General features: G+C 40.4%; 1 protein-coding gene across 1 annotated transcript in view; it reads left to right on the forward strand.

Moving 5' to 3' along the window:
- The window catches only part of DYNC1LI1 (dynein cytoplasmic 1 light intermediate chain 1), a 44,977-nt gene that overhangs the window by 7,220 nt on the left and 15,618 nt on the right, over nt 1-22,139 (forward strand). Inside the window, exons 3-4 of the mRNA XM_002813961.6 lie at nt 17,928-18,044; nt 18,784-19,014. Of these exons, the coding sequence (XP_002814007.1) occupies nt 17,928-18,044; nt 18,784-19,014 (348 nt within the window). The remainder of the gene's footprint in view (nt 1-17,927; nt 18,045-18,783; nt 19,015-22,139) is intronic.

A 22,139-nucleotide genomic window follows, 5' to 3' on the forward strand; every position in this document is an offset into this window, starting at 1 on the left:
CGTCAGTTTTATCAGTAAGCACAAATGCCAGTTAATAGAGATTTCTGGTTAATGGGATATGGTGTGTGGCACATAATAGGTGCCTAGTGAATATCTGTTAAACAAATGATGAACAGTCTTTACTTAAAGTATCATTGTTATTCCAGTTAGGTATAGTTTGAGCACAGGTTTAAGAATTGTTAAGAGGACTTCATATAATATTTCCCCTAGTGCTGCTGTCAAAAGCAGAAAACAACTGGCAAATCACAGATAAAGGCTGGTAGAGCAGTAATTCAGGCTGGCGTGAAATCCGTGTGAGAGAGAATGTCAGTAAAAGCACTTAGAAAATATAAAACAGAAAGGAGTCTTGAAATAGGAAAAGAAAAGTCCAAAATTCAGCGTGGGACTCTGTCACTAACAAGTCTAAGTGGCCGGGCGTGGTGGCTCAAGCCTGTAATTCCAGCACTTTGGGAGGCCAAGACAGGCAGATTACTTCAAGTCATGAGTTTGAGACCAGCCTGGCCAACGTGATGAAACCCCATTTCTACTGAAAACAGAAAAATTAGCCAGGTGTGGTGGTGGGTGCCTGTAATCCCAGCCACTTGAGAGGTGGAGGCAGGGAGAATTGCTTGAACTCAGGAGATGGAGGTTGCAGTGAGCCGAGATCGTGCCACTGCACTCCAGCCTGGGTGACCAAGTAAGAATCCATCTCAAAAAAAAAAAAAAAATAAGTGACCATGGACTAACCTTTTTGGGCCTTATTTGCTTTATTTGTAAATCAGGACAGTGGCTATTAGAAAGACCCCACAGATTACCATTTTATTCTTTTTTTCACCAAACATTTATTAGAGACATGTCATGTATAAAATGCTTTGCTGAATCATCTGGGGTAAACAGGATGACTAAGACTCAGCTCCTGCCCTCTAGGAGCTTATAAACTCCTGTGGGGAAGAGACTCAAAGTAGTAAAGATCAAGTATGTCGGTATGAAATAGTTGCTAAATAGGTCACAAAATATTTTGTGGAAAAGGTAGTATCTGAGTACAATTTTGCTAAGAAGGGTGGGGAGGAGAACAACCTGTGAAAAGGGCCTAAAACCCAGAGAAAAGGGCCAAGGCAGTTTAGGTATGGTGGAAGGAGTCCTGACGAAAGCCACAAGATCTTAGAGTCAGCCTCCCTATCCTTTGAAGTGGTGGAGTTGTGGACAAATTAGAACCTCCTGACCTGTAAACTGAGATTATTTCATACATCATGGGATTAAAAGAACCAAAAGAAATTATGTCTAAAACACTTTCCTCTCAAAATTGGAAATCACTATTTTAAATTATGAAAGTAATGTGTGTTTCTTGCCAGAGAAAGAAAAAAAACGGTAAGAAGATAAAGTGAAAATAGCCATGCTCAGTGGCTCCCGCCTGCAATCTCAGCACTTTGGGAGGCCAAGGTGGGGGCATGGCTTGAGACCAGCCTGGGTAATACAGCAAGACTCTGCCGCTACAAAAAAAATTTTTTTAAATAGCTGTTGTGGTGGCACATGTCTTTTGTCCCAGCTACTTGGGAGGCTGAGGCAGAAGGTTCATTTGAGCCTGGGAGTCCAAGGTTGTAGTGAGCTGTGATCACACCACTGCACTCCAGCCTGGGTGACAGAGTGGGACCGTGTCCCAAAAGAAGGAAAGAAAGAACATGAAAATAACGCACGAGCCTACCACCTAGAGGTAAGTGTTCATTTTTTCTTATTTGTTTATTTTTTATTTTTTGGAGAGAAAGTCTTGCTCTGTTCCCCAGGCTGGAGTGCAATAGTGTAATCATAGCTTACCGCAGCCTCCCATTCCTGGGCTCAAGTGATTTTCCTGCCTCAGCCTCCTGAGTAACTGGGACTACAGGACACCATACCTGGCTAATTATTTTTTTCGAGAGATGGGAGTCTCACTGTGTTGCCCAGCCTGGTCTCAAACTCCTGTGCTCAAATGATCCTCTGGTCTTGGCCTCAGAGTGCTAGGATTCTAGGTACGAGCATCTATTAACACACCAGGTCGTGTTCATTTTCTCTGTGTGAATATTTTTTTCTTAAAAATAAACTCATGATTTATATTATTCGTTTGCAATTAGATTTTTTTTTTAATGTCATGTTCCGTGGTTCACTTCGTGTAACACGGGTTTTCTTTTCATGTTAATGGATACGGCTTTATCTTGTTTATTGACTGAATAGTATCTATAACTATACCATAATTATAATGGATTGGTAGACAGATTATTATTGTTATACCTCATTTTCCACTTGCCCAGTATTTTCTTTGGGATAAGTTCCCAGAAATGGAATTGTTAGGTCTTTTAAATCTTTCTACGTAAGTATTGTCAGTCTTGTAGCAAAGTTGTACTATTTTACTATTTTACTTTTTTTTTTTTTTTGAGATGAAGTCTCGCTCTATCACCCAGGCTGGAGTGCAGTGGTGCCATCTTGGCTCACTACAACCTCCGCCTCCCGAGTTCAAGCAATTCTCCTGCCTCAGCCTCCCGAGTAGCTGGGACTACCGGCGTGTGCCACCACGCCTGGCTAATTTTTTGTATTTTTTAGTAGAGACGGGGTTTCGCCATATTAGCCAGGATGGTCTCGATCTCCTGACCTCATCGTCCGCCTACCTCAGCCTCCCAAAGTGCTGGGGTTACAGGTGTGAGCCACCACGCCCGGCCACATTTTTACCATCAGTATGTGAGAATACTTGTTTGTTTAGCACCATTGCCAATACTAAGTATTATTCATTTTAATCTTCGGCTATCTAGTAGGTTAAAAATTTGCATCTTAATGTAAAGATGATTTAATTGTAGGATACATACCATATTTGATTAAGAACCATTGCTTTAGTGTGACTTTGACCTCCTAGGGCATGGGAACTATTAATAGCCATTGTAATCAACCACTGTAGTTAGCGTTTACTGATCTTGGTAGATATTTATTGGATTAAACTAAATGTTTTCTTTGGTGTTTTTTTTTTTTTGAGACAGAGTTTTGCTCTTGTTGCCCAGGCTGGAGTGCAATGGTGCAATCTTGGCTTACTGCAACCTCCACCTCCCCGGTTCAAGCGATTCTCCTGCCTCAGCCTCCCGAGTAGCTGGGATTACAGGCATGAGCCACCACGCCTGGCTAATTTTGTATTTTTAGTAGACGGGGGTTTCTCCATGTTGGTCAGGCTGGTCTTGAACTCCCAACCTTAGGTGATCTGCCCACCTCATCCTCCCAAAGTGCTGGGATTACAGGCATGAGCCACCGTGCCTGGCCAACTAAATGTTATTTTTAATTCATATCTAGACAGCCTGTGGGAGTAAGGAAAATGATTAAGGATAAGTTCTGTTTTTTTTAATGTAATGTGAATTGCTGAATGATCAATCCAAAGGTAGGGCTTTGGCCAGCTGCAGGGATGGGAACTATCATGTATTGTGTCTGTTACTTGTGTTGGGTGTTCTGCCAGGTGCCGTATTATGTAGCATGTTTACTGTTTTACAGGAAAGGTTTTTTAAGCCCCAGGTTACACAACTGAGCTGGAATTCATTTTATTTTTTGAGACGGAGTCTTACTCTGTTGCCCAGGCTGGAGTGCAGTGGCACGATCTCGGCTCACTGCAACCTCTGTCTCTCTGGTTCAAGCGATTCTCCTGCCTCAGCCTCCAGAGCAGCTGGGACTACAGGCATGCCACCACGCTTGGCTAATTTTTTTATTTTTAGTAGAGATGGGGTTTCACATTGTTGGCCAGGCTGGTCTTGAACTCCTGACCTCAGTTGATCCGCCTGCCTCGGCCTCCATAAGTTTTGGGATTACAGCTGTGAGCCACCACGCCTGGCCTTCAGCTGGAATTCAAAATAGGGTTTGTCTTTTTCCTCTATAGGTACCCCTTGACATGTTGGAGGGATGTAGTCATGAATAGGCGTGCATAAATGTTTACTTACAGTCACTTTGTGTCCTGCATTTGGTTAATAGTCTCTCCCTACTCTTACCTACCAATGTGAGGGAGGAAGATGCCCTCTAGGAGATGGGGAGCACACCAAAAGTCCCTCAACCTACCTGGGTCCTCAGATAACCTGTGGAAGGCCATGCAGAAGATGTACGCCACAGGTAGTTCAGTGAAGACTCCTCATGGCTCTTGTCACCAGAGCTTTCAGATAAAATAGGATAATTTATGTCGTATAAGGCCAAATCAAAAATGTCAGCTTTACGACGTTGATATCTCAGTTGGATAAGGAAGGGATATAGCACATTAGAATTCCCTGTCTCCTGATGTTCATGATGCTGGGCACCGTGTCAAACAGTGGCATGCATACTTGGGAAGTGTTCAAGATAGCTATTATCATTAAAGTATTACGTGTTCTTAATTGTTTTGCTTTGACTACTCATTTTTCACAATTCCTGTTTTTATTGTTATATTTTTTAAACTGCTGATACAAGTTACAAAGGAGTTGGGCCGGGCATGGTGGCACACGCCTATAGTCTCAGCATTTTGGGAGGCCAGGGTGGGCAGATTGCTTGAACTCAGGACTTTGAGACCATCCTGGGCAGCATGGTGAAATCTTGCTCTACAAAAAAATACAAAAATCAACCAGGCATGGAGGATGCACCTGTATTCTCAGCTACTCAGGAGGCTGAGGTGGGAGGATCACTTGAGCCTAGGAGATCGAGGCTGCAGTGAGCTGAGATCTTGCCATCGCATTCCAGCCTGGGCAACAGAGTTGCCCTGTCTCACACACACACACACAAAAACTATATGTATATATATATGAGTTTTATTTCTAGTTTATTACTGATCAAGAAGTAATGGATGAAGCTGGGCACAGTGGCACACACCTGTAGTGCAAGTTACTCGGGAAATTCAGGTAGGAGGATTGCTGGAGCCCAGAAGTTCAAGACTAGCCTGGGCAACATAGCGAGACGCTGTCTTTAAAAAAAAAAAAAAAAAAAAAAAAAAAAGTAGTAGTAATGGATGATAATAGTAAAGCATTTTAAATCCATCACTGTAGAGATGGTCTGATCTTACTCTCCTCCATTTAGAAGTTGGGGAACAAATGGAATTATTTGACAGGTTTACACAATCAATAATGACAGTGTTGCAGTTAGAAATCACATTTCTAAGTCTTCACAGTTCTAATCCGTTAATTGTTATTATTATTATTTTTTTTTGAGATAGAGTTTCGCTCTTGTTGCCCAGGCTAGAGTGCAATGGTGCGATCTTGGCTCACCGCAGCCTCTGCCTCCTGGGTTCAAGGGATTCTCCTGCCTCAGCCTTCCTAAGTAGCTGGGATTACAGGCATGTGCCACCACACCCGGCTAATTTTGTATTTTTAGTAGAGACGGGATTTCTCCATGTTGGTCAGGCTGGTCTTGAACTCCCAACCTCAAGTGATCGGCCCGCCTTGGCCTCTCAAAGTGCTGGGATTACAGGCATGAGCCACCGTGCCCGGCCCCCTGTTAATTGTTATTATAAAGTTGATGGAGATTACATTCTATTGTTGAGTTAGAGATCTATCAGGGAGGTAAAGCAGTATCACCCTGTACTGTTTTGGTGACCATGTGTGGAATTTGAGATTTTCTTTTTCTTTTCTTTTTTTTTACATTTTTAAAGAGTTGGGGAATAAAACAAAAAATGTGTGACAGAGACCTATGTGGCCTGAGAAGCTTAAAATATTTGCTGTCTAGTCCTTTACAGAAAAAGTTGTCTAGCACCTGCATGTAGACATGAAAATTAATAGTATTGCTTTTATGAAATTTTTGTTGTTGTTGAGACAGGTCTTGCTCTGTTGCCCAGGCTGGAGAGCAGTGGTGCAATCACAGCTCACTATAGCCTCCGCCTCCTGGGCTCAGGTGATGTCCCACCTCAGCCTCCTCAGTAGCTGGGGCCTAATTTTTGTATTTTTTTGTAGAGATGGGGTTTTGCCATGTTGCTCAGGCTGTAATGAAATGATTTGTTTTTTTAAATATGCCCTCTTTAAGAAAACCTAGTATATAAACATGCAAATTTAGATAAAATATTCAGAAAATAATTTTAACATCATCACCTAAGGGGTTCTTTATGGAAGGGCTTTCATCCAGTCTGTTTGAACAGCAACTTTCTACTTGTGTAATTGTATGTTTACAGATCGTTAACTATTTGGCTGCCAGTCTTAAAGCTGATGTGTCTGTTTCACTGCCAGCTGAAGGCCAAGGAACTGAAGATAGGTAGCTGGATTATTTCAAGCACTGTTTGAAACCCCTTTTCTGTACTTGCCACTTTAAAGGTATATTAATTGTGTAGAATAAAGTAAATTTTTTTGTTTTATTTTACTAGAACTATTAGATGTGTTGCGTTTTCCAAACAATAACTTTTAATTTAGTGACTTAATTTTTTAAATTGTTTACCATTAAGCATTATTTTTCTTTTTACTTCTATTTATTTATTTATTTATTTTATTTTTATTTATTTACTTTTTTTGAGACGGAGTCTTGCTCTCATTGCACAGGCTGGAGTGCAGTGGTGCGATCTCGACTCACTGCAACCTCCATCTCCTGGATTCAAGTGTTTCTCCTGCCTCAGCTTCCCGAGTAGCTGGGATTACAAAGTGCCCGCCACCATGCCTGGCTAATTTTTTTTTTGTATTTTTAGTAGAGATAGGGTTTCGCCATGTTGGCCAGGCTGGTCTCAAACTCCTGACCTCAGGTGATCCACCCGCCTTGGCCTCCCAGAGTGGTGGGATTACAGGCCTAAGCCACCGTGCCCAGCCAAGCGTGATTTTTAAACGTATCAGTGTCAAAGGACAGGCATCCTGAACTTTACGTTTTTTATCCTTCTAATTGTATAGGTGAATAAATAGAAGAGGGTTCATGATGGAGTTTTTAGTATCTTCAAACACTGTCCAGCTTGGTTGTGGCAAGGCAACTAAGGACCAACCCTTGGTCCAATGGCTAGAAAAAGTTTTCCTAAGTTTAGTGAAGGAGGAATGTATTATGAGCTTACACTATTAATTGAGCTGTTATTGATGAGAGGTGGACATTTGAGTTTTATATATATGAGTAATGAATGATTTTAATAGATTGTGGTAAATGGCCAGGACAAGCAGTTACAGATGAAGTAGATTATGAAAATAGAGATTGTGGTTGGAATCAAGAAATAGGAAAGTTTGGGCCAGATGTCCTGGCTCATGACTGCAATCACAACATTTTAGGAGACTGAAGTGGGAGGATTGCTTGAGTTCAAGGCCAGCCTGGTTAACTTAGGGAGACCCCATCTCTACAAAAAATTAAAAAATTAGCCAGGCATGGTGGCATACCCCTGTAGTCCCGATTACTCAAGCTGAGGTGGGGGGATTGCTTGAGCCCAGGAGGTTGAGGCTGCAGTGAGCCCTAATTGCACACTGTACCCCAGCTTGGGTGACAGAATGAGACCCTGTCTCAAAACAAAACAGAAACAAGAAGGCAACCCACAAAGCAACAAAAAGAATATGAAGGTTGGTGAAAGATCTGTACATAAGACATGGTTTCTCTTTGGTAAGCAAGCAATCTCCTTAAAAGCAAAGAGTTTATGTCTTGCTGACTGTTAGGAGAACCTGCCTGAAGAGTATTCGTTGAATGCGGGGGACAGACCTGACACATTTACAGACTGCTGGAAGAAACACATGTATAAGATGACCCTCTGCAGTACAGTGTGCTATTCAGTCTGCAGTGTGCTATTGAGAGCACAAAGAGAGCACAAACATGTGGAGTCAAAGAAAGCTTCCTAGAGACCAGAAGAAGATAGCGTTCTCCCAGGTGAGGGGAAGGGAAGAGTATTCCAGAGAGAAGTGATGGCGTATGTGAAGGTGTAGAGTTGGGAGAGAACGAGGCCTCTGACTAGAAGTTCCTGAAAGAAATTGTGTGTCTAGAGCCTAGCATGTTGGTGGGGGACACGGTGAGAGATGGGCAGGAAAGGTAAGGGAGCTTTTGTAAGAATGTTGACCTTTACATTTTGCCCTTTACCTGTAACAACAGCAGGAAGACCCTGACAGGTTTTTTTCTCACATCTTATGAAAATTCCAAACATACGGAAAAGTTGAAGGGATTTTACAGTTAATACTCATATATCTCAACCTAGATTCTACCATTAACAATTAATTACATTTGCTTTATCACATGTGTCCTGCTCTATTACCCATTTTTTAAAAATGCATTTCAGTGTAAGTTGCAGATATCAGTACACTTTCTTCTAAATACTTCGGCAAGTGTATCATTAACTAGAATACCCTGATGAAGGGTCTTGAGAGAGTGGCATAATGAGATTGGTTCAGGAAGATCATTCAGCTGCAGGATGGGAATGGATTGGGGGGTGGTATATACTTAGTGAATGCTCACTTATAAGTGGTGTGTTAATAGAGTGAGGAGAAGAGAACTGGGAGGAGGCCACATGTTAAGTTTTGTGCCTAAAGACATAAAAAGAGAAAAACAGTTTAACAAATAATATGATTGGAAGATGTGTATAACCCTAGAACAAGACTGCATCTTTGCGGATACCTCAGATCAGATTCCTGGAAAATAGGAGATAAAAAGTGGGATTTTGTTTACAGAATCTTTGTTTTCATTAGCTTTTTAGACCTTTTATGAAATAGATCTGTTTTCAGATGTTGCATTTGCCATCAAGACACATCATGTCAGACTGCATTTAGGTGTAAAGAAAGTGAAAGCTGCATAATCCCCTGAGGGGTCTTAAGAGGATTTTGAATTGAAGCTTAAGATGTATGAAAGGAAGAAATGGGCTTAAAATGTTTATAAAATATGAATATTCAATTTTCAATTACCAGGGTCTGATGAGGTGGCTCATGCCATAATTCCAGCACTCCGGGAGGCTGAGGCGGGCAGATCACTTGAGGCCAGGAGTTCGAGACTAGCCTGGCTAACATGGTGAAACCCCGTCTTTACTAAAACCACAAAAACTAGCCGAGCATGGTGGCATGCACCTGTAGTCCCAGCTACTCGAGAGTCTGAGGCAGGAGAATTGCTTTAACCCAGGATGCGGAGGTTGCAGTGAGCCAAGATTGCGCCATTGCACTCCATCCTGGGTGACAAAGTGAGAGTCTGTCTCAAAAAAAAAAATTCAAGAATTTCAATTACCAGATGTTATTAAAGTTGATAAATGAGAGAGGAGGAAGAGTGGTTGATAGAAATTTTGTTCCCAGAAAGATTTTGTTTCAATAAATAAAATGCTTCCTGAAACATTTTAAGAACCTTCTTCCTGCCAAAGCACTGTGTGAGGTGGTCAGAATATTCTTGGGAATAAGTTTTTGTTTTTTCCTTATTCTGTTTACCCTAAGAGCTAAAGGGAGTTGTACCCTTGCAGAGGTTGACTTGGATTCTCTTGGGAGGCATGGATTATTCTATGCTACCACCAATCTTTGTGACTGTAGCCTTGGCCTCAGTTTCCCCGTTTGTAAGAAGAGGGGATTTATTACAGTTCCTTGTAGCCCCAAAATGCTGTGTTTATGAAATGTTATTTATTCTCAGTGTGACCATTTCTAACTTGTTAAAAGAAGTGAGAAATTTTGAAATCACAGGGTGGGGAAATAATCTGAAACTACTATGTTTAACATACTACATTTATTTGACCATATGCTCTTTCCTTTTTCAAATTTTATGTTGTAAAATTTACTTAAAACACATCTACAAAGTACTGAATGTTAAGAGGAATAGCTGTCATCATTTAAAATTCTAGCAGAGAAAAAATTAGCAGCATAGTAAAACAAATTTCTGGTACTTGAAGTTAGATTCAGAAGACTAGGAACATATCCACCTGTCACTCAGAGGAAGTCCACAGAGAAGAATGCATTAACTCATTTTTCTTTCTCTTCTGAAAATAGTAGTGATTTTTGTAAGTAAACTTTTTTCTTCAGAGAGTCATAATACAAAAAATAATAAAGTCTTTTTGTTGTTGTTGTTACATAGATTAGAGGTTTCTATGTTGCCCAGCCTGGCCTCAAATGCCTAGCCTCGCCTCCTTATGCACCAGTACAACAGCCCTGAGCCACCACGGCTCCCAAACAGTCTTGCTTTAATGGTCTCTAAAGACACCAGCACTGTCGAGTATTAGGAATAGTGTGCCTTGGCATTAAATTCCTATGAATTCAGACCTGGCTTTGTCATTTCCTACCTGTGTGAACTTGGATAAGGTACTTAACTGAGCCTCAGCATCCTACCTGCCAAATGGGTGATAATCACGCCCCTCAGAGTTGTTGTATTAGTTACAGTTGGCAGGATACTCTTGCAGGTAGGCACTCCGTAAGTGTTCACTGCTGTATGCTGCTTGCTGCTTCTGTAGAGAGGGAAGTGGGAACCACTAGTGGCTCCATTTGACTAAGGTATGGGCAAAGGGACATAATTCTAGTCTTTAATTTTTATTGTATGGAAACATGTTGACTTCATCCTTTTTCTGTCCTAGTTTTTTAGGCCTTTGCATTTCAAACTCATTAATATACAATATAGTTTTAAAATACTCTCAAAGTAGGTAAGGGGACAAAATTTATATCCTACATTTAGGGATTTGTGAAACTTGGATCAATTTTTGGCTGCAACTGAATTGATAGCATTTTTTTATGGTTTGGTTTGGGTTTTTTGTTTTTGTTTTTGGGATAATGTCTCACTCTGCTTCGCGGGCTGGAGTGCAGTGGCATGATCACAGCTTACTGCAGCCTTGATTCTCCCATGCCTGAGCTGTCCTCCCACCTCAGCCTCCTGAGTAGCTGGGACCACAGGTGTGCACGACCACACCTGGCCCATTTTTCTATTTTTTTGTAGATGGAAGATCTCCCTATCTTGACCAGACTGGCCTTCAACTCATGGGTTCAAATGATCCTCTTGCCTTGGCCTCCCAAAATGCTGAGGTCCATGCCCAGCCGATAGCACTTTTTGTTGTTTGAGACAAGATGTGTCAGTGGCTGCTCTGTAGGGGCTTAGAAGTATACATTTTAGGCTGGGTGCGGTGGCTCACGCCTGTAATCCCAGCACTTTATCACGAGGTCAAGAGCTCCTGGCCAACATGGTGAAACCCCGTCTCTACTAAAAATAAAAAAATTAGCTGGGCGTGGTGGCCTGTGCCTGTAGTCGCAGCTACTCGGGAGGCTGAGGCAGAAGAATTACTTGAACCTGGGAGGTGGAGGTTGCAGTGAGCCAAGATCGCACCCCTGCACTCCAGCCTGGCGAAAGAGGGAGACTCTGTCTCAACAACAACAACAAAAGTATACATTTTGCTGTGAAAGGAGCAGAGATAATAGGCACGTTTGTCACATGTGCTTTTGTAGGTACTAAGGATGCAGCAGTGAACAAAATAGAAATGCCTGTTTTTCTGGAGCTTGCTTTTGAGGTTGGGGGAGACTAAGTAAAATACATAATATCTTAGTATGTTCAGTGGAAAAAAAAAAAAAGAAAGAATGTTGGGAGGTTGTAATTCTAAATGAGATGGGGGAAGAAAAGGTGGGGGTCTCAGTGACTCATGCTTGTAATCCCAGTGCTTGGAGGCTAAGCGGAAGGAATGCTTGAGGCCAAGAGTTTGAGACCAGCCTGGGCAACATAGCAAGACCCTGTTTTAAAAATGAATGAATGAATGAAGAAAGATAACAGAGTGAGACCTGTCTTTAAAATGAATGAATGAATGAATAGTAAATACTTGTTTGTAAGAAGGAATGAATGAATGAGGTGGTCAGGGAGGCCTACCTGAGGAGGCAATATTTAAGGGAAGGCAAAAAGGAGGTTAGGCAACATGCAGATATCTGAAGGAACTTTGTTCTAGGTAGAGGGAATAGTGGATATAAAGGCTTTGAGGTTGGAATCTTATATTAATTATGTAAGTCAGTGTTTTTGGGGAAGTGGCAAGATGATGATAATGCTTTGTGCATATTGAAATGTGAGGTATTCATGGGACATCCAGTAGTAATGACTAGTAAGTAGTTTGGGAGAAGCTGAGCCTTGAAGGAAGTCTATGGGTCACCAGATTTTAGGTGGAATTGAAGTCGTGGATTTGCAGTCTCTGGGAATTACATATAGAATGAGAAGAGCAGAGGACTGAGGAAGGAACCCTAGGTAACAAATGTTGGGTAGGGATAGAAGAGCAGTCTGCAAAAAAGACTTAGGACCAAACACTTCAGAGGCAGCTGGTAAAGAGGATGGTGTTTCTGAAGTTATAGCCAGGCAGTCTTCTCTGACTTCTCTGTCTGCCTCTTCTCTCTGCCAACTCCCAACCGAAACAGCCTTTGAATATAGTTGTCTCTGCCTCCATACCTTAGTTCAGAACTACCTCATTTTTTGCTAGGACTCCATTAATAGCCTATTGTCTAGTCTCTTTACCCCTAAACTTATTCTTGTCAGTCATTCTTTCACACTTTTCCATAGCACTCTTTCTAAAGTACCTAAACTGTGCCAGTGGTTCCTCATCTTCAGAATAGTCTGACCTTCTCAGCCTGGCATAAGATGCCTTTCATGATTTGGCCTCCTCTGTTTGTTTTCACCTTTTGCTTCCTTTCCCCTTCACATCCTAAATTTCATGTATTCAAATTATTTGTCCTTCCTAGAAGGACGCTTCTTTGCTTCTGGGTCTCTGTAGGTGCTTTTCTCATGTGTTCTTACTTCCTGGAATGACAAACTCTCCATGGTTCATTAACTGTACAAGATTTGGCTAAAGTGTTACCTTTTCTGCAAAGACTTCTGACTTCGAAGTAAAACCAGGCTCTTCCCTCTGGACTGACTTCCTGATTTGTTGCATATCTCTGGTGTAGTTGTAATGACAATATCTTGAAACTGTTTCCTATTTGTTATCCCCTTCCAATTTATGAGCTCTTAGAGGACAACAATTTTGGTATAAGGATCTTCATATTCTTAGTGTTTGGCTTAGTTTAATAAATGTCTAATGCAGTGGTTTTCTTTTTTTTTTTTTTAATTTGCTGTTAAAATTTTTTTTACAAATTTAAAAACTATAAATAGAGATGGGATCTCACTTGATCACCCAGGCTGGTCTTGAACTCCTGGGCTCAAGTGATCCTCCTGCCTCGGCTCCCAAAGTGCTGGGTTTGCAGGCATGAGCCACCACATCCAGCCACGGAGTGGTTTTCAGTGTGGCTTCTGTACCAGCAGTATCAGCATCTCTGGAAACTTGTTAGAAATGCAGATTCTTAGGCCCCACTCAATATCTACTGGGTTAGAAACTAAGGGGGTGGGTCCCAGTAATCTGTGTTTTAACAAACTTCTCAGGTGATTCTGATACCTTATAAGAAATCCTGCAGGTGATTCTGATAGTTCTAATAGTTAGAAAATTATTAATTCGTCCAGTGAAACGAATGATTGACAACATTCACAGAGAGGAATAAACTCTGATCTCATGGTAAGTAGAGGAGAACCCTGTTCAGTCTTTAGAAAAAGGAAACAACCATGCTCTAATGATGGCCGCAAGAACTTAAAATAGTGAGCATATATAGTTAGATTGACAGTTTTGTTTGTTTGTTTTGAGACGGAGTTTCGCTCTTGTTGCCTAGGCTGGAGTGCAATGGCGCAATCTCAGCTCACTGCAACAGCGCAATCTCAGCTCACTGCAACTTCCGCCTCCCGGGTTCAAGCGATTCTCCTGCCTCAGCCTCCTGAGTAGCTGGGATTATAGTCATGCACCACCACACCTGGCTAATTTTGTATTTTTAGTAGAGACGGGGTTTCTCCATGTTGGTCAGGCTGGTCTCTAACTCCCGACTTAAGTTGATTCACCCGCCTCGGCCTCCCAAAGTGCTGGGATTATAGGCGTGAGCCACTGTGCCCGGCCAATAGTATTTTTGATGTCATGAATTCAGGCTCAAAATTTGTTCTGAATCTACTAACTTAAACCTTTAGAGATTAAACTAAAAGAAGACACAAGCTTGTTATTGAAAAAATTACTCATAATATCGCCATCAGAGATAAGCAAATTATCAATGATTATTTCTAGATAATATGATTTCTATACTTTTGCTTATGAGTGAGATTTTCTGCAGCTACGTATTTTTTATTTGGAAGCATTTATATTTAAATAATTTGAAATATTAATATTTTAAGAAATAAGTTGAAATAAACTCATCTGAAATTTTTACCCTTATGAAGGTGTCTTTTCACTTTTTTAAAATTGACAAAAATTGTGTATATTGTGTACAATATGTTTTGAAATGTGTATACATTGTGGAATGGCTCAATCAAGCTAGTGTCTTTTCATTTTCTAACATTTAAAGTGGGAATTAAAGAAATAAGATAAATCCTGGGTCATATTATATGTAGTTTTACTTAACTAATTACTGCTTATTTTTATGGATCTGTGTATGCTTTACAAAATACTTATTGAACATTGTGTTGTTCAATAAGCTTCTGTTATAAGGATGGGCACTAGGTTTTTACTTACAGTGCAAAACATTGTTTTTGTGGGATAATCCAAATTAAGTTGATATCATTTTAACTTAGAGGATTTCTTTCAGGAAAGTAGCCTGTCATAAGAGTAAAAAGCTTAAGAAATCTTGATTCTTTTCCTAGTTCTAGAACAGATTCAGGCTCCTTTTAAAAGAAAATATTCATAGATCTCTTCACATGGTGATTTAAAATATTTTTATTATATAAAGTCTAATTCTTGTGTCTGCTGAGGCAACTAGATACACTTTTTTTTTTGGCTTATAGTTCCCAAATAACTCCAAACCCCAAAATTATAAATTAAATGCACTTATAAATTGAATGCCATAGAAACTATACTGATTTATAAGTACTTATAAATTAAATGCCATAGAAACTATAGAACTTGGTAAAATTCAAATTAGCAACATCAATATAACAACTGATGTTTTGTTGAAATTAAATGCCAGTGTTGGGTTTAGTAATAGAAAGAAATATTTTTATATTTTATTTTTTACTGGTTATTATTTCCATTTTAAGCATTTTAAACATGATCATTATGGGAATCATTGTCATCATAGATATTACTGTTTTTAAACCTAATCTCTTTTTTTGATGGGCCAGTTTAATGGTACATTGTAAAAATAGTACTGAAAAATACAAATTTAATGTCAAATTCTTTTTTTAAATTAGGTAAAATTGTATATATTTACAGTACATGAAGTTTTGGAATATATATATGCATTATGGAATGGCTAAATCAAGCTAATTAACATGTATTACCTCACATAGTTGTCATTGTTGTGAGAACACTTAAAATCTAATCTCTTGGCATTTTTCAGTACAGTATATTGTTAATAACTATAGTCACCAAGTTGTACAATAGGTCTCTTGAAGGTATTCCTCCTGTCTAACTGAAATTCTGTAATCTTTGACCAACATCTGTCTCCCCAACTCCCTCCCCTACCGTGGCCCCAGTCCCTGGTAACTACTGTTGTGTTCTCAACTTCTGTAAGATCAACTTTTTAAGGTTGCATGTATGAGTGAGATCATGGAGTGTTTGCTTTTCGGTGCCTGGCTTGTTTCATTTAACACAGCAGTCCCCAGTCTTTTTGGGCACCAGAGACCGACTTCATGGAAGACAGTTTTTCCATGGACTGGGTGGGGACGTTTCAGGATGAAACTCTTTCACCTCAGATCATCAGGCATTAGTGAGATTCTCCTAAGGAGCATGCAGCCTTGATCCCCAGGCGTGCACAGTTCACATTAGGGTTTGGGCTCCTATGAGAATCTAATGCCGGCACTGCTGATCTGACAGGAGGTGGAGCTCAGCGTTAATGCTGTCGGCTCGCCTCCTGCTGTGTGGCCTGGTTCCTAACAGGCCATAGACTGGTACTGGTCCACAGCCCAGCGGGTTGGGGACCCCTGATTTAACATAATGATGAACCTTCCAGGTTCATTCGTATTGTTGCATATGATGGGAATTCCTTCCTTCTTTGAGGCTAAATAGTATTGCATTGCAAGTATGTGTGTGTATAATATATATGTGTGTGTATATGTATACATGTAACATATATACACACATATATATTATACATACACATACCCGCAATGCAATAGTATTATGTACATATGTACATATACACACATACACGTACCAGATTTTCCTTATCTATTCATTTGTTGATGGAGTTGATGGTCAATTAGGTTGATACCATTTCTTAGCTATTGTGAATAATGCCGCAGTGAACATGGGAGTACAGATATCTCTTTAACATATTTACTTCCTTTGGATTTCTTACTGTCACATTTTTTATTGCCTATTTAAGGTTATACTTATTGCTATGAAGTATTGGAAAATGCTTCATAAAAAGAACCAGTCTGCCCAGGGCAGTTGAATATGGAATTGACTGCTCTGGGATACTTTGAATTTGGCGTGCCTGTGTGTCGACTCTCTTTTCTGTTCTGTCTGCATCACTTGGCTTCACTTTGGCCCCAGTAGGATTATAAACACCATTGCAGAGGTGGGCACTGCAATCTTGTGGCAGCATTCAGATATAAAGACTTAAGACGTATTTTTTTTTTAGCTTAACGTGAAAATGAAGACAATTTTTAAATTCTCAGAGAACTCATAGATCTTCAGGAATAAGTCCTTAGATTCAAGCAACTCCAGTTTTATATCTATAAATACTATTACTATGATTCGAATAAGTCCATGAACAGTAACATGTAAGTAGCATTTAAATACAATATTAAAAAGCCCTCACCAAAACATTGAACAGCTAGCCTAGTTTTGTTTTGTTTTGTTTTGAGACAGAGCCTCACTCTGTCGCCCAGGCTGGAGTGCAGTGGCATGATCTTGGCTCACTGCAACCTCTACCTCCCAGATTCAAGCAGTTCTCCTGCCTCAGCCTCCCGAGTACCTGGGATTACAGATGCGCGCCACTGTGCCCGGCTAATTTTTTGTATTTTTAGTAGAGACGGGGTTTCGCCGTGCTGGCCAGGCTGGTCTCGAACTCCTGACCGCGTGATCCACCCACCTTGGCCTCCCAAAGTGCTAGGATTACAGGCGTGAGCCACCATGTCTGGCCTACTTAGCCTAGTTTTAAACCTTTTTAAAAAATACTTGTGTCAAGTTTAAATCACATGATTTTCTGTCATTAATACTTCTAAGTCTATTTTTAATTTTTGTCTGTTGTACATCCCCCCTACACTTTTTCTTGCCCAACTTGTTATCCCCATTTTCTCACCATCTCTATTTATTATGGCTTCATGGTTCTGGTAAAGGTCACAGTTCCCTGTCCTGATGTACAGGGAACTGATTGATGTGCCATCCATCCCCCTTGATTGGCCCTTAGGTGGACATATAACTCAAACTGGGCCAATTAAGAGTCTTTACCTGAGGTTCTTGAGATTGAAAGCTAAGAGTAAGAGTCTTTTATTCCTTGTAGATTAAACTGGGATGACATGAGAGTGGAAATTCCTGAAACCTAAGGTGTTTCACTTTACCTTCTCATCCCCTGAAAATTATCCATAGAGGAAGTCATTTGCAGTAGGATAGGACAAGATTTAACAAGACTGGGAGAGAGAATCCTGGTCGTGATGGAGTCTGCATCTTTTTTATCTTTTTTTTTTTTTCTTCAGACAGTCTTGCTTTGTTACCCAGCCTGGAGTACAGTGGCACAATCTTGGCTCACTGCAACCTCCACCTCCCAGGTCCAAGCGATTCTTCTGCCTCAGCCTCCTGAGCAGCTGGGATTACAGGCATGCACCACCACGCCTGACTAATTTTTCTACTTTTAGTAGAGATGGGGTTTCACTGTGTTGGCCAGGCTGGTCTCGAACTCCTGACCTCAAGTGATCTGCCTGCCTCGGCCTCCCAAAGTGCTGGGATTACAGGCGTGAGCCACCACGCCCAGCCAAATCTGCATTTTTGATATTGTAGCTGCTCCATTATATTTCATCAAATTGCCTTTTTGGTTGAAGCTAGTTCCAGTTGGGTTTTTCACTTGGTACTAGAAAGCATCCTTAAATAATCGGTGTTATAATTTATAAGATTTATCCTTTTTTTATATATCTAGGTGAAGATGGAGCTGGAAAAACAAGCTTAATAAGAAAAATTCAGGGAATAGAAGAGTATAAGAAAGGAAGAGGATTGGAATATTTGTACTTAAATGTGCATGATGAAGACAGGGATGGTGAGTGTCATTTGTAACATAAATTCCTGAAGTCCATTCTGAGGTGCACTGCCATTCACATTAGTCTTTGATTTTTTTTTAGTGTGTAATTTTTTACTAGAAGTTGTGTGATGTCATGCTGGTCAAGAAATAGCTATGTTTAGGCATACTTTTATTAATTTGGGATTGGGATTCATGTATGATACTTTTAAGCATCTTAAGGTATCCTGGTGTGCAGATACTTCTTTCCTGCCATACTTGAAGAATCTCAGTTTTTCAGCTCATCTTCCCTCAGATAGTGATTGTTTTGTTGACTCCCATTTCACCTTCTAATTTTCTGATAAAAATATTATCTACTCAGCTTTTTTATCTATCAGCTATTTTTTCTTCTGTAGATCACTTGCCTTCTCATTTTTGTATATGATATCTTGAGTATGCATATCTCTATCTGCTGATGGTAAAAACATAAGTTATGCGTCCTCTGGTTTTGGATTAAGAAATATGAAGTAGAGGATGCTACAGTTAAGTCATTTTAGGCCTTTAGATAAATTAGCAGATGGCCTGAACAGTTGAACTTTACTGGCAGTTAAGTCATTTTAGGCCTTTAAATAAATTGGTAGATGGCCTAAATTGTTGAACTTTGTCAAAGCCAATAGCACATCTCCTATGGAGATGCACTAAAATACCAAGTGGTACTGTTAGTTGGATGACGAAATGACTTAATCTTGTTGCCTTGGTTACTTTGTTTTGTCTGTTGTAGATCAAACAAGATGTAATGTTTGGATCTTAGATGGAGACCTATATCACAAAGGCCTCCTTAAATTTTCACTGGATGCCATATCTCTGAAGGATACTCTAGTTATGCTGGTTGTTGACATGTCAAAGCCTTGGACTGCTTTGGATTCTTTACAGAAATGGGCAAGTGTTGTTAGAGAACATGTTGACAAACTGAAAATCCCTCCTGAAGAAATGAAACAAATGGAACAAAAGTGTAAGTAGCCTAGAAATAGTAATGTAGGCTTCAAATACAGAATGTCTTGGCTGACTTTAATCATTAGGAATTTTTGACTATAAAAAAGGTTTAATGAAGTAAGCATATTGTAAGTGCTTTTTTTTTTTTGGAGACAGAGTCTTGTTCTGTCACCCAGGCTGGAGTGCAGTGGCGCAATCTTGGCTCACTGCAACCTCTGCCTCCTGGGTTCAAGTAGCTGGTATTACGGGTGCCTGCCACCATGCCCTGCTAATTTTTGTATTTTTAGTAGAGACGCGGTTTCACCATATTGGCCAGGCTGGTGTCGCACTCCTGACCTCATGATCCACCCTACTCGGCCTCCCAGAGTGCTGGGATTACAGGCGTGAGCCACCGGCCCAGCCTGTAACTACGGTTTTTAAAATTCTATTTAGATGATGTGCTAGGTTTTAATATAGTTTCAAATTAGAAACATAAGATGCAATGGTAAACTGTTTAGTAGAGATGCCTTTTCTTCTTGCCAAAAAACTGTGTGTGTTCATTTTGGAAAGTAGCTTTGCAGGGTGAAAAGATAGAATCTTTCTTCAGCTGCTGATTTTCATCAGTTTCATTTTTAAATTCGTAATCTTACTGACCATGTCAAAATGAAATGTGCCTAGAAAGATGTTGACAGTATACATATAAAGATATTAAAATGGTTTTATGATTTACAAAATACATATTTTGTACATGCCTATGTGAACTGGAGATTTTTATGGGAATTATGAAAATTGTATGAGTCATTTCTAACAGGTTGTAAGCCAGTAACATTTTTAATTTTTTAATTTTTTTATTTTTGAGTCAGGGTCCCACACTGTTGCCCAGGCTGAAGTACAGTGGCACAATCTTGGCTCACTGCAATCTCTGCCCCCCCCCCCCCCCCCTCCCCGGCTCAAGCCATCCTCCCACCTCAGCCTGCTGAGTAGCTGGGACTACAGGCACGTACCACCATGCCTGGCTAATTTTTTTATTTTTTGTAGACATAGGGTTTTGCCGTGTTGCCCAGGCTGATCTTGAACTCCTGAGCTCAAGCGATCCACCTTGCTCAGACTCCCAAAGTGCTGGGATTACAGGCATGAGCCACCACGTCTGGCTGCCTGTAACATTTTTAATGTCACTTAGAGTTCTTCATTTGTCAATATTGTGCTTTGCATAAGAAAATACATAGGTGGGCCAGGCGTGGTGGCTCACGCCTGTAATCCCAGCACTTTGGGAGGCTGAAGCAGGTGGATCACGAGGTTAGGAGTTCAAGACCAGCCTGGCCAAGATGGTGAAACCCTGTCTCTACTAAAAATACAAAAAAAAAAAATTAGCCCAGCATGGTGGTGGGTGCCTGTAATCCCAGCTACTTGGGAGGCTGAGGCAGAGAATTGCTTGAACCTAGGAGGCGGAGATTGCAGTGAGCTGAGATTGCGCTACTGCACTCTAGCCTGGGCAACAGAGCAAGACTCCGTCTCAAAAAAAAAAAAAAAAAAAAAAAGAAATACATAGGTGAACTCCTTTGTTATTATTATTCACTGACAGTAACTTTTAAAGAAAAATTGACAGCTTGCTGGAATTTATGTGTAAGAAAACAGTAAAAACTTAAAATGTATGTAGTAAATCATTGAAAGAGATGTCTAAATGCTTTTAATTTTTTTTTTCTGTTTACTATTGCCTGTGGAGTTTTAGTTGTTATTGTTCTTCCCTAAGTCTGGATTTATCCTAGAGTAGTAGTTGTCGAACTGGACCAGCAGCACCAGTATCAGTATAGCTGGGAACATATCAAAAGTACACATTTTTCACTCCCCATCCTGGACCACTGAATTAGAAACTCTTGAGGGTGGAAACAGTAATCTGTGATATAACAAGCCTTTGAAGTGATTGTGGTGCATGATAAAATTTGAGAGCCACTATTAGATTACAGCCTCTGATCTTAAGGATGGTAGTCACCAGGGCTGCTAAGGGTACATACAGACCCCTGTGTTTCTGGAGGAACGGTGCCCAGCTGTTCGGGATTCCCTATTCCTTGACCCCATGTAAATTCAGAACAGTTTTCCTCCATATGAGTCAGTCTTCATGATCCAAAGATCTGGCTCATAATTACTTTAAGAGAAAACACACATTTTTTTTCTAAGTAAGTAATAATGTACATTCTTTGTTTTTTGAAAATTGAAAATAGGGCTGGGCGCAGTGGCTCACGCCTGTAATCCCAACACTTTGGGAGGCCAGGGCAGGTAGATCACAAGGTCAGGAATTCAAGACTAGCCTGGCCGATATAATGAAACCCCGTCTCTTCTAAAAATACAAAAATTAGCCAGGTGTGGTGGTGGGCGCCTGTAGTCCCAGCCCCTTGGGAGGCTGAGGCAGGAGAATCACTTGAACGCAGGAGGTGGGGGTTGCAGTGAGTGAGATTGCGCCACTGCATTCCAGCCTGGTGACACAGTGAGCCTCCATCTCAAAAAAAAAAAAGTTGAAAATAGCCAGTCACAGTGGCTCACCCCTGTTATCCCAACACTTTGGGATGCTGAGGTGGGAGGATCGCTTGAGCCCAGAGTTCGAGACCAGCCTGGGCAACATAGTGAGACCCCATCTCTACAAAAATAAAATAAAAAGTTAGCCAGGTGTGGTGGCACATGCCTGGAGCTACTCGCTCGGGAGGTTGAGCCAGAAAATCACTTGGGTCAGGGCTGTAGTGAGCCATGATTGCACCACTGCACTCCAGCATGGGTGACAGAGCAAGACCCTGTCTCAAAATAAATAAATAAATAAATAAATAAATAAATAAATAAATAAAACTTTGGTGTATTTTTCCCAGTATTTTTATTTCTAAGCTGGAATCATATGTTGGCCTACTTTTATTTATGTATCTTTTAATGTTACTATTTCCTACAACGTTAAATATTCTTTGAAAACTTGACATCTTATGGTTGTGTATAATTTTTTCTCATATACTATTTTAATCCTATGCTATAGACAGTTTGTTTCCAAATTTGTTTTGCTTTTATACATGAAGAAAAGAGTTATATGGAAATCCCTATGTATGTGCATCACTGATTATGCCCTTGAGAATTCCTAGGAGAGTAATTACTGAGTCAAAACATACATTTTCAAGTCTCTTGATACAT

Source organism: Pongo abelii, chromosome 2 (genome assembly GCF_028885655.2).
Source record: "Pongo abelii isolate AG06213 chromosome 2, NHGRI_mPonAbe1-v2.0_pri, whole genome shotgun sequence".
NCBI lineage: Eukaryota > Metazoa > Chordata > Mammalia > Primates > Hominidae > Pongo > Pongo abelii.